The 13,543-nt window shown below is 38.7% G+C and overlaps 1 protein-coding gene across 1 annotated transcript; it reads right to left on the bottom strand.

Moving 5' to 3' along the window:
- Nucleotides 1-457: 457 nt before the first annotated feature.
- Nucleotides 458-1,381, bottom strand: LOC131409818 (olfactory receptor 1361-like). The gene has a single exon (XM_058547576.1). The coding sequence runs from the start codon at nucleotides 1,379-1,381 to the stop codon at nucleotides 458-460; it is 924 nt and encodes a 307-aa protein (XP_058403559.1).
- Nucleotides 1,382-13,543: the final 12,162 nt, after the last annotated feature.

Genomic DNA, 13,543 nt, shown 5'->3' with positions numbered 1-13,543 from the left:
TTGTACGGCCCTGGGCAAGTTAATATTTCTGGGACTCAGTAAATTGAGGTTAATTTCAGAATCTCCTAATGTGAGACAGTAGAGGGTAGTTGACTCTGAGGAGAACCAGACCTAAAATGCTCTGAAATTCCCAGACCATCGTGATGGCCACTGTCTTACAAGGTTTGCTGGACCCATCCCAAAAAATGTATCCATATATGTCATGTCTTAAATGTTTGTTGTCTATAAAATGAGTGTTTTAGAATCAGCCCTTTTTGTAGATAACAAATTAATGGATTTACAACTTATGAGCACCTACCAGCCTCGTATTTAAAAGCATGATCATGATCACATGTCATTAGTTAGGGGAAATAGTCATGGGTGAGTTTTGCACCTATCTGGGCCTCAGGGTCTCTGTTTGTAAAATGAAAAAATGTATGATTTCCAAGAGGCCACTCAGCTCTATATTTTTCTAATTCTAGAATCTGAGAATTAATTTCCTTAGGGCTCTCTTCATGTCACAATTTCTTAGGCTATAGATGAAGGGATTCACCAGAGGAGTCACCACTGTGAAGATGACAGTGGCCACCATGTCCTGGACTGAGTAGGAGGATGAAGGGCGCATATAGACTCCCAGAATTGCCCCGTAGAAGAGGGAGACCACAGTGAGGTGGGATCCACATGTGGACAGGGCTTTTCTTATTCCATAGGGAGATGGTAACTTCAGTACATTAGAGAAGATGTAAACATATGAAATCATGATACATGTAAATGGTGTCAGAAATACCAATCCACCCACAGTGAATACCATTAGGTCATTGATAAAGGTATTAGAACAAGAGAGCTTGAGAATGGGGTAAGGGTCACAGAAGAAATGGTGAACAGCATTGTTGGAACAAAACATGAGTTGGACCATGAGAAGAGTGTGTAGGAGAGCATGCAGGTTTGTGATGACCCAAGATGCAGCCACCAGAAGAACACAGAGTTTGGGCCTCATGATCATGGTGTAGTGGAGTGGGCAACAGATGGCAGTGTAACGGTCATAGGCCATCACACTCAGGAGGAACCCATCCATGTTGATGAAAGTGATGAAGAAGTAGATCTGGATCATACATTCCACGTAAGAGATAGACTTGCTTCCCAATATGTGATTCAGCAGCATCTTGGGGATTGTGACTGAAGAAAAGCAGATGTCAACCCAGGAGAGGTTGGCCAAGAAGAAGTACATGGGTGTATGGAGATGACTGTCATAGCTGATGGCCAAGATGATGAGAAAGTTCCCCATGATGATGACCAGGTACATCCACAAGAAGAGCCCAAAGAGGAGCTCTTCCTGCTCAGACTGCCCAGAGAGTCCCAGGAGAAGGAATTCTGTGACTCTGGTCTTGTTGTCTCTGTACATGTCTACAGGGAAGAAAATGTGATCAAAAGTAAAAGGAAAGATTTAATTAATTGGGCTCCATCTATTGTTTAGAGATTGTAATTTTTTAATGATACTAGATCCAAAGTTTATCTCTTAATTAATATCACTTCAAGTATAAAATTAGACGAGACTGGTAATAATATGTCATCATTTAAGCAAATTTTTTATGATATTGTTTTTGTCATTGTTTAGGAATTAACTCACATTAGATAATTCTTTGGAGTTAGTTTTACTGAAATAAATAGCTAGTTAATTTCTATAATTTTAATTACATTTAATTATCTTTGATTACATACACCTTAATTCATACTTCACTGACATTTAGTGAAGATCTGGTATGTACAAAGTATTTTCACATACACTGTTTCTTTTTATCCTTCGAATGATGAATTCCATCCTTTACAGGTGAGGATACTGAGAAGTGGAATCAGAGATGAAGCAACTGAGATTCAGAGAGATTAGGGATGACAGGTGAGATTGGCAGAACCCATAACATTTACAGTCCTGAAACAGCTAAGATGCCCTTTTCTTTACATTCCTCCCTAGCTTTACCTCCAAATTTTGATTAGCTGCCCTTTATTGAGGATACAAGCAAGTGCCGGGCACTGTACTCCTGCTTTACCTTCATTTTCTCATCTTATCCTTACTAAAACCTGTAAGTTTTAGAAGTAACAAGCTTCATTAAGCAGAAGGAAAAAATGAAGCAAGGAGATTTAGCTATTTGTTCAAGGTCATAAGTTCTTTTACCCGAATAAAATGCCAGTTTATACAACTCACTCAAATTCATTCTGGGTGTCTCTTACATTTTCCCAGGATTATACTACTTTTAGGCTTTGAAGGATCTGCCTGGTGGTTTGTCATAAACCTTTTGACTGCAGAGCATCAGAATGTCCATGCAGTACCTCACAACTGTTGGCTTGTATGAGCTAAGCATGCTTGTGAGGTTGCTATGTGCAGGATTCTGCAAAGAGACTTCTTTTCTCCCTTTTGCTAGGCAAAATAAGTTCAGTTACATGTGGTACTTGATATTATTTTTGAAGAAGAAGAGATTCATAGAGACAGTAAAATTATGGGGTGTATCCAAGTGATAATTCCAGCATTAAGAAATCAATACAGGCAGGAAGAGTCAGATAAAGCAATGTGGATGCGATAGCCATGGAAGCATTCACAGTACCTGGATAGTAGAGAGGAGAAGAGATGGCATTTCTGGTAAGAAATAAGGCCTGGGGTAAACAGAAGGAGGAAAGGGAGGAGACAGACAGGTTAAGTGGCTTGACTGGCTGAAGCAGAGGATGTTACAGGCAATATTTCTAGGATATTGATCATAGGATGTATGTAATATGGTGATAATGAAGTATCCTAGCATTTTGAGAGTTAAATTAGTAAAAAACTAATGTAAAATTCTGAAATGTGAAGTCATTTTCTCATAAATTATATCACAGAATTAAAAGGGGCAAAGGCAGTACTAGGCTGTAGCCAGAGCTGTTGAGAGAAGGTGCCCCAGGGAAAGGATGATTAACGTGGAATGTAAGAGTTGGGGGCATGGGTTGCATCAAGGGAAACCAAAAGCAATATCTGTGCAGCCTTTTTCATTGTGCCCTGATGGCAGATGTGAATATTCTGGTCTTAATGGCAGGCTGTTTCCATAATAAAAATGGTAGTAAAAAGTGAAAGAGATATAGCAGGATGGCAGTAGGTTTTTCCTATTATCTGGGAACTGTGAATAAGGCCAAAAATAGGTCACTAGGCTCTAAATAACCCAAACCCTATGTTGAGAGAGCTGCCAGCATTAAGGTTAGCCACATCCTGTCAATGTTTGCTGGAATAATCCTACCAGGAGCATAATCAACACTGCCCCCAATCCCCAAGTGAGTATGGTGGGAGGACTGGGAAGTGAAAGAGCAGTCATTCTGGACAAAGTCTGTTGCCCTCTCATCACTCCCCTTGGGAGAGGGGAGTGGGCTTCCTGGTCCCCAAATCTGAGGGAGAAGAGCTCCAAGAATATCACTTCAAAGATTGGAGATGCTTGCATGATGGGGAGATCGTCAGTTGGTTTCTTGGCTTAGCTAACAATCTTGTTGATCAGCTTAGTTTCTCTGAGCAGGGAAGAGAAAATAGGTAGAGATGGTAGAGCTGAGAGTGGGCCGGTAGAGAAGCTACCTGTGTGCTTGCTGTTTGCCATCACAATGGTGTGTGAGTTTCCTGTTTGCTGAGTGGCCCGTGTGGAAGACAATTGACTTGGGACATCTTGGCAATACTCAAGGCAAAAGTGGTGCCTGTAGGAAAAGGGATCCCTTCAATAAGACACTGCAGCATAAACTCCATTTGGGTGGGACTTTCAGGGGAATTAGAGAGGTTGAGAGCTGGATCTCCCACCACTGACACCCTCTGGAGCTTCCCAGAGAATCCTCTGTGAAGAACCCACAGAGCTGAGCCCATAAGAGAGCCAGCTTTTGACTTTCTGCCACGGTGGGTGACAGCCAGAAAGGCAGCACACACCAAACAGGAGAATGCCAGCTCCTTATGTCGTCAGGGAGATAACACCTTCTGGATTCCCTCTCTCTCTTTCTTGCTCCAGCTCAGGAAGAGTTAGTTTGAGAAGAGTGAAGGGGAAGAGATGCCTGAGACTAAAACCACATCTACCACCTCTCCCCGGCCCCCACCACTACTCCAAACCAAGAAACATTGTGGGAGAGTGGAACACAAGAGACTGAAATTTTAGAATGTTTTTGATTACTGAATGTGTGATTTTTATAATATACAATGGCTTAAAATGATGGAATCTGGTCAGGATGTTTTTATGAGAGCTACTAACAGAAGATCAGTTACTGAAGAACAAATACTATCATTTCACGGGGTTTCGTTAAACCTCAACAAGTTGAGATTACACAGTGAATAGGTCATATACTAGATTCCTCTTACTCTGATTAGATATTCACTACCCATCTTGAAATTTTAATTCGACTTCCCAGGAATCTTCCTCACAGGGAGAGAGTGCTCTTACCAGTCCCCTTGGAATAACCTTTATTTTGTATAACTTAAATATGTTGATGTCTGGTTTCATGTATTAATCTCTCGTGACTCTTGTTAGTGTGTGACTGTCTCTGAGACATCTGACATATCTGCAGCACTGAGCATTTGTTCCTGCACCTTACACTGGGGCTGCTTAATGCCTGGACCCCGGCCCAAGCCAACTACCCTCTGTGGGGCTCCATGTGGCATCCAGGTATCCTCCCTCTGAGATACCTCTATTATGTGGTCACAGGCCACAGTGGATGAACATACGGAAGCAACTACAAAAAGGTGATTAGGGCAGAATAGGAGGGTCTTGAATGTCTGAAAGAGAGTCTCTTTTGTGGGGAGGGAGGGCAGCTCTAGGCTCTGAGCCTCTGGCCAGAGTTTTTAGGAGCCTGTAGTCGCTGATCCTAGCACCACTAACCTTAGTTATCTCCGTCCTTTCCCACTCATACTTTTCTATTTCCATCTTGAAAGTGCACTTGCTGTGTCCTGCAACGGTCAGCACATCCTGAAACAGGAAAGGCTTGTACATGTCAAACCAAGAGATGTTGCCCATTTGAACTTGGTCAGATTCCGAGGGATTTAGTGTGTCTGTTTTCCCAACTATAAGTCTATGTGTTTGTGTCCATGTGAACCTGTCTGTTGTTGGAGGTAACCATGCCCTCACCTTCTCTCCCAGCTCTTCTTACCTGGCTGCTCTCTGCTGCTGTCAGATGCTTCATGGAACCCCGATCTCCACTGGCTTCTTGCTTGACACTGGATGATGGGAAAGTCACAGCTAGGGCTGAGGACTGAGGAGCCTTTTCTCACTGGAGGAGAACATTTAGAGTCAGACACTGTGGCTCTCCCAGGTCTGGCTTGGATGATTGGGAGCAAATGTATAGATCTTCCATCCCTGGAGATTGGGACTTTCATGGGGATCCGGGCAGGAATAGTTGCCAAGTTTGGGCCCCTAGGGTAGATCCCCCACAGTTCCATATTAGAGGCACACATGCTAACTGTTCTTTGTTCCTATCTTCTCTCGACACAGATATCTTGACTTGAGGGGAACTTAGTTTAATGCTCAGACTTGTTGTGTCCCACTGCCTCAAGTACATCTCATGCCCATGTCACAGAATATAGCTGGTCCCCTGCTTTGTGCCCAGAATTAACCTGAAGAGAAATTGTGAAGCCAGTGAAACTGGCCCACAGAGATTCATAGCAGCTGCATTCTGTACACTTTACTCTTGCACTGACTCCCTTATGTGTAATCCTTCAGCCTTCAGGACCCTCACCCTTTCTTCTTTCAAATACAAAGTTTGATTTGTTAATTTATACTAAGAAAGTAGTGACTAAGAACGAAACCTCAATTCTCCATTTTAAGCTCTGTAATAGTTACTGTATCCCTGACATGAGAAACTAGAGGCACCACCTAGAAATGCTGGCCTGTGGACAGGGGGTAGGGAATACTGGGTGTGGCATGTATGTGTCTGTGGTCATCTAAATACATGGTATCTACGGGGACTATTGGAAGTTGGGTGTGTATTTCTAAGTGTCAATTTGTGTGTCATTTACAAAGCAAAATTTTTAAAAGATGAATTTTAAAAATCTACATTTGAAAGAAAGAAAAAATACAAATATGAAATCGGGCAAAGATGTGTTAGATAAAGGCAAAAATTAGAGAACAAAGGTGGCACTGTTAATTACAGACAAAGCAATGATTAAGTCACCCACAAGCACAAATCACAAAAGAGGAATATTTTATGATAATAAAGGAAAAGTTCATAGAACTTAATAACAGTTATGAAACATCAAGCACAAAACAATGTAACAATAGTTTATATAAGGCAAAGGCTCATAAAAATTTTTAAAGAGGTTTATTAAATTAATCTCAATGATAGATTTTAACATACACTTCCCAGAATTTGATAAAATAGTTAATAAAAAATATGGCAGAGATTTTGTTTAAACAATGAAGAAATTAGATTTAAAAATAAATGCTGCATATAAAAATACATATATTTCTACCCTGTAAATAGAAAATATGCATTCTTCTAAGTCCAGAGAACAGTTACAAATATTGGCCTTTTCTTGACTACAGCAAAAGCTTTAATAGAGTCCTCAAACATTGATTTCATAGGATACCTTCTCTTACAGCCTCCAACAAAGCCAAAAATTAGAAACCATCATCAAAATGTACAAAGAAATGTCCAGTTGGTAAAATTTAAAACAATATTCTTCATAATTCCCATATCAAAAAGAAAATAACATTCACGAGAGATATTAAAGAAAATCTTTAAACATGAAGAAATATGCCACATTCCTGGGTTAGGAGACTAAATATTGTTAAGCTGACAATTCTTTTTTGTTTTGTTTTGTTTTTTTGTTTGTTTGTTATTTTGTGAGGAAGATCAGCCCTGAGCTAACATCCATGCCAATCCTCCTCTTTTTGCTGAGGAAGACCAGCTCTGAGCTAACATCTATTGCCAATCCTCCTCCTTTTTCTTTACCCTTTTTCTCCCCAAAGTCCCAGAAGATAGTTGTATGTCATAGTTGCACATCCTTCTAGGTGCAGTATGTGGGATGCCACCTCAGCATGGCCGGACAAGCAGTTTGTTGGTGCGCACCTGGGATCCAAACCTGGGCCGCCAGTAGCGGAGCGCGCACACTTAACCGCTAACCCATGGGTCGGCCCCAACAACTCTTAAACTGATAAAATTCCATGCAGTCACAATCAAAATTTCAACAGATATCACCTAGGGGATGAGGAACCTGATCAGATATGGAGGGTTATCAGATATCAAGGGCAGATGGTATTGGTTTAATGGTCTTAGGAGGGTTCTTGCCAAAACTGGATTTAATAAGGAAGTGCATAGAAGGGCCTAGGAGGAGGTTCAAGAGCCTCACTAAAGTTTGAAACTTTGTCACCAGCTACTAGTGAATGATCTGGGTATCAGAGGTGTTTGAGGTGTGGTCCCCACCAGGACTTTGTGGTTTTATAATAGAAGACAGCTGGATAAGGATTCAGCAAAGTATATTTCTGTGGGCAAATAAGGGAAGTAGATAATTCACACAAAATTTAAAACCATTTTAAAACCTCAGTTCTGAACTCAGAGATGTAGAGTGCTCTAAAGACATGCGTTTCACCTCTGTAACACATAAAGGAGGCCAGGGGGAAATTAATGACTTCTTAAGAATCCAACAGAGAACTGAGGTCACAACTGATGGCACAAACTGCCATCTTGAAAACTGGAGAGAGATTGGCACTTTCAATGAGACACAGAACTGAGCATTTGCTTTACCTGGGAGAGAAGTTGCTGCATTCCACATAAGTCAGTCAAAACATTAAGCTAAAAGTTGTAATGAGTTGCTGGAGGCCAAGTGTGAGCTAGCTTGGGAATGTGAAGCTACTGGGGGCGACAATCATGGGAGGCATTCCCAATCTTTTGTAGGCTTTTCTGCCAGGAACCCCACCAGGCTCTTCCTGGGAGGATAGGAAGAATCTGGAGAGAGGTGCCCCATGGTGCTGTCTTGGGAAGGGGAACAGCAATCACTGCAAAATTTGCCCAGATCATCTCCCTTATGGAGAAAAAGGACTTAATCTTCAGGGGAAGAACATCAGCTGAGGGCATTGGTGAAATCCTCTGTGGCTGGAGAGAAGGGAACTCCAGTGAGACCTAGCCCTCCTATCTTGCTAAGTTAATAAACAAACAAGAGGAGCCACAAGGTATTAAACTGGTGGATACCTGCTGCAGCAGGGGAAAGGGAAGTAGGGTGAGGGAATAGCTCTAACTCTAGGAGGAGCAGAAACACTGTGGCCAGATCATCAAAACACAGACCCACTGTGCATTCCAAATACTGAGACTTAATCAGAATATTAGAGAAGGCCCCCCATTCTCTTACCCATCATCATGGTAACAAACCTCCAGCAAGAATAATTGTGGATTACAGGTGGGAGAGTTTAAGAGACAGACTCTTTCTGGGGATCAGCACAAAAGGAAGGCCTAAAGCCAAGAGGGAAGACAGAAACAAAGGCCTTAGAGGAATTTTAAGTTTCTAGTTCCCCTAACAGCAACAAATTTCAGCACTGGTAACCACTGGAAAAATAAACCTCAAACACAACCCCAAAACTCCTGGCTAGATTAACATACATCCTCACACTAATGGCCTATTTACCTCAATATTTATTGTCCTATACACTATGTCCAGCTTTCAACAAAAAATTACAAGGCATCCAAAAAGCAAAAAAAAAAAAAAAAAAAAAAACCACAATGTGAAGAGACAAAGCAATGATCAGAAACACACTCAGATGTGTCATGGACGTTAGAAATATTAGATAGGGAATTTTAAATAACCATGATTACTATATTAAGGGCTCTAATGGAAAAGGTAGACAAAACGCAAGATCGGATGGGTAATTTCAGCAGACAGATGAGAACTATAAGAAAGAATCAAATGGAAATGCTAGAAATCAATCACATAGTGACAGAAATGAAGAATGTCTTTTATTGTCTTATCAGAGTTTTGATATAGTTGAGGAAAGAATCAATGAAGTTGAAGATAGGGTGATAAAAGACTGAAAAAGAAAAATGAATGTGAAAAAAAGCATTCAAGAGAAATGTTAAAAAAGTTTTCAAGAAGAAATAATATATGATATAAGTCAGAAACTTAGATCTGCACAAAAAAATTAAGAGTGCTGGAAATGGAATAAATTAAGGTAAAGTGTTTTTTTCCCGTATTTTGAATTGCTCTAAAAGATAGCCAACTGTTTAAAGGAACAATAGTAACAATACATTTCAGTGTTTATAGCATTTAGGAAAGTGAAATGTACAAAGGCATAAGGGATGGGAAGGGAGAATTGGGAATATTCTGGTATAAGGTCTTTTCACTACATATGGCGTGGTATAACGTTATTTGACGGTGGATGCAGATTATTTTTAAAAATATATTCTAAACTCTATGGCAAGTACTAAAGAAAGAGAGAAGTGTAAATAATAATAAGTCAATAGAGGAAATGAAATAGAATAATTGAAAATAGGATAGAGTAATTAAAAATGCTCAGTCAAAATCAGAGAATGCAGAATAAAAAGATAAGAGACAGGGCCGGCCCAGTGGCTTAGTGGTTAAGTGTGCGCGCTCCACTGCTGGCGGCCCGGGTTCGGATCCCGGGCGCGCCGTGACGCGCCACTTCTCTGGCCATGCTGAGGCTGCGTCCCACATACAGCAACTAGAAGGATGTGCAACTATGACATACAACTATCTACTGGGGCTTTGGGGGAAAAAAATAAATAAATAAAAATTATAAAAAAAAAGATAAGAGACAAAGAACAGTGACTACAAAACACCTACTAAAATGGTAGGGTTTAAGCCAACTATATAAATAATCACTTTAAATGTGTATAATCTAAACACATCAGTTAAATGACAGAGATTGTCAGATTGGATAAATAAGCTAGACCCAACAATATGCTATCTACAGCAAACCCACTTTAAAAGTTTAAAGTAAAGGGATGGAGAATAATCTACCATGCAAACACTAACAAAAAGACAGCTGGAATAGTTATTTTAATTTTGGACAAAGTAGACTTCAAGACAAGGAATATAGTCAGGGATAGAGATGGACATCACATAATGATAAAGGGTCAATTCTTCAAGAAGATAATCCTAAATATAAATGCATCTAATAACAGAGCTTCAAAATACACAAGGCAAAAATTTACATATCTGAAAAGAAAAACAGACAAATTCAAATTGCAGTTGGAGACTTCAAAACTCCACTCTCAAAAGCTGAGAGAACAAGTAGGCAGAAAATCAGGAAGGATATAGAGTACCTGAACAGCACTATCAACTAACTTGACCTAACTGACATTTATAGAATACAGCGTCCAACAATATCAAAATATACATTCTCCTCAAAGTGCATATAAAACATTCACCAAGATAGACCATATTCTGGTCCATAAAACAAATTTAAACAAACTTAAAAAAAATCGAAATTATTTTAATTTAATTAAATTTAATTTAAAAAAATAGGAAATAACATTCTTGGACTATAATGGAATTAAACTAGAAATCCATACAGAAAGATATCTGGGAAATCCCCAAATATTTGGACAATAAACAATACACTTCCAAATAACTCATGAGTTGAAAGTCATAAGAGAAATTAAAAATATTTTAAAATAAATTTAAAAATATATTAAAATTTGTGGGATACAGCTAAAGCAGTACTTAGAGTGAAACTTATAGTACTAAAATGCACATATTATAAGAAAACAAAGATCCGGAACCAATAACCTAAGTTTATACAATAGGAAACTAGAGAAAGAACATCAAATTAAGCTCAAACAAGCAGAAGGAAAGATATAAGGATCAGAGCAGAAATTGATGAAATTGAAAACAGGAAACCCATAGAGAGAATCAATGAAACTAAAGATGGTTCTTTGAAAGGATCAATAAAATTAATAAACCTTTAGCCAGACTAACCAAGAGAACAAGAGAGAAGACACAAATTATCAATATCAAGAATGACAGAAGGGACATCACTACTGGTCCCACAGACATTAAAAAGATATTAAGGGAATACTACAAACAACACAATGTTCATTAATTTGATTACTTAGATGAAATGGACCAATTTCTTAAAAGACACAAACTACCAAAACTCATTAAAGAAGAAAGAGATAACCTGAATAGTCCTATATGTATAAAAAATTGAATTTACAGTTTAAAAACTTCCTCCCACCACCCCCAAAAAACTCCAGGCCCAGATGGTTACACTCTCCTGTAGACTGTAAAAGGAGGAAATATTCTCAACTCATTTTATGAGGCCAGAATTATTATAATACCAAATCAAAATAAAGAAATTACAAGAAAAGACTACAGATCAATATCTCTCATGATCATAGATGCAAACATCCTCAAAATAATATTAGCAAATCACGTCCAGTAATATATAAAAAGGATAATAAAATATATTACAGCCAAATGAGGGTCATCCCAGGAATAGACGGCTGGTACAGCATTAAAAAAATCAGTCAACATGGAGCTGGCCCAGTGGCATAGTGGTTAAGTTTGCGTGCTCTGCTTCAGCAGTCTGGGGTTTGCAGGTTTGGATCCCAGGCACAGAGCTATGCACTGTTCATCAAGCCATGCTGTGGCAGTGTCCCACATACAAAATAGAGGAAGATGGGAACAGATGTTAGCTCAGGGCCAATCTTCCTCAGCAAAAAGAAGATTGGCAACAGACATTAGCTCAGGGCCAATCTTCCTCACCAAACAAACAAGCAAAGAAAATCAGTCAATGTAATTCAAACCCTAAATAGGCTAAGAAGAAGTTTTGATAAAATTCAACACAACAGGTGAAAATATTAACCTACACGAAGGAATGAATAGTAAAGGAAATAGCTACACTGTTAAATATATAAGATATTTTATTATTTAATCTCTTTAAAAGATAATTGTTAAAACAATGTAGTGCTGTGGGGCTTATAACATATGTGAAACTAGACAACTAGAGTAACTAGAGTAACAACTAGAAACATATGACAACTAGAGTAACAGGGTCAGGAGAGGAGAAATGGAAGTATATTATTGCAAAGTTTTTGTATTATACATGAAATAGTATTATATTAATTTAAGGTAGAACATGATAAGTTAAGATGTAAACTACAAAACACTAACCATCTATATTAGAAAAGAAGAAACTATACACATGTCAAATCATCACAATGTACACTTTAATTCTCTTACAATTTTATTTGTCAATTATGCCTCAATAAAATTGAAAAAAGAAAGAAAAATGAAAAGTCTCAGATCAATGACCTAAACTTCACCTTAACAAACCAGAAAAACAAGAAAATGAAACCTAAAGTAAGCAGAAGAGAGAATATAATAAAGATCAGAGTGTCGACAAAGATTTTTTGCTTGATCAAACTTTAGTCAGTCTCCTTCCTGACTATGTTAATGTGTTGTATACCACAGAAATAACTAAATTTCCTTATCAAATGAACTCTCATCAGATCTTTAACCTCAACTATTTTTTTAAAAGTCTATTGTCATCCACAGACAGTTACTGTTTTACTCTGATTCTTCTCTGAAAGCATTTACAGTTAACTAGGTGAGAATGCTCCGTGATGGCATCTCTTTAAAAACTTTGAGACCATGCCACTGGACTGAGTAGGAATTTCCAAAACTAATGAAGAAGCTAGTGGATTCATAAAGTTGCTAACTCAAGATCAAGCAGAACAAGAATTAATTACATGGCACTGAATGAACTGATGAGGATAATTATAATTTTTTATGATTCTTTTTTTGAAACATTGCTGGTTTTTCAACATTTTGTTTTCCAGATTTAAGGAAATATTTTTCTCTTTTCTCTTGAACAATCTATAACTTACAGCAATTTGGTAAATTATATCTTTGTAAACAGAATTGAAGCATTTCTCTTTTCTCCCTTCATAATTCCTCCATAATTTGGAAATTCTTATTGAATATTCTTACTCTCATGGCAATATGGTTATTTACATAAGTTCAATAAGAATCTGTTCTCCTTGTAACAGCATATAATTGGAAACACTGGTTATATCACAAAGCCTTTGACTGGAATCTTGTATTTGAGAATGATGCACAAAGAATCAGATATTACCAGACAGCTTTAAGGAACTAAGGTTGACTTTATGGAGCCAATAAAGCTCCTTGGAAAAACCAGCCTGATACCTTGCTGTTATGAGAGGTTCGAGGATTCGATCGGAGACGTAAAAGAAACTTTCCACTCCAAACAAATGGACTGAAAGTATATTTTATTATATAGAGGATAGTAAAGGTGATAGTCCGCAAACAGATCCGAATAGGTCAAATAATAAGAGGGAAAAACACCAGCTCGATTGGAAAGGGAAACACCAGATCGACTGAAGGGAAATGACACAAATCAACCAGAAAGAGAAACACCAGGTTGACCAAAAAGAGAACACATCAGATCGGTTACTCACAACATCCACGTCCCACTGCCGGGAGAGTTCCTTCAATTGACACGGCTGGGGGGGAATCACACGTCCTGGGCAAGGCGTCCCTTCCACAGGTGGAACTCTCACCAGGCCTCGGTTTTCAGCAGTTTATATAAGCAGTTACAGAGTTTACAGAGCA

The sequence above is a fragment of the Diceros bicornis genome, chromosome 1 (genome assembly GCF_020826845.1).
Source record: "Diceros bicornis minor isolate mBicDic1 chromosome 1, mDicBic1.mat.cur, whole genome shotgun sequence".
NCBI classification, from domain to species: domain Eukaryota; kingdom Metazoa; phylum Chordata; class Mammalia; order Perissodactyla; family Rhinocerotidae; genus Diceros; species Diceros bicornis.
This window is presented reverse-complemented; position numbering and strand designations above follow the sequence as displayed.

Coding starts and splice junctions, on each gene's coding strand:
- LOC131409818 (XM_058547576.1), bottom strand. CDS start 1,381: ATGTACAGAGACAACAAGACCAGAGTCACAGAATTCCTTCTCCTGGGA.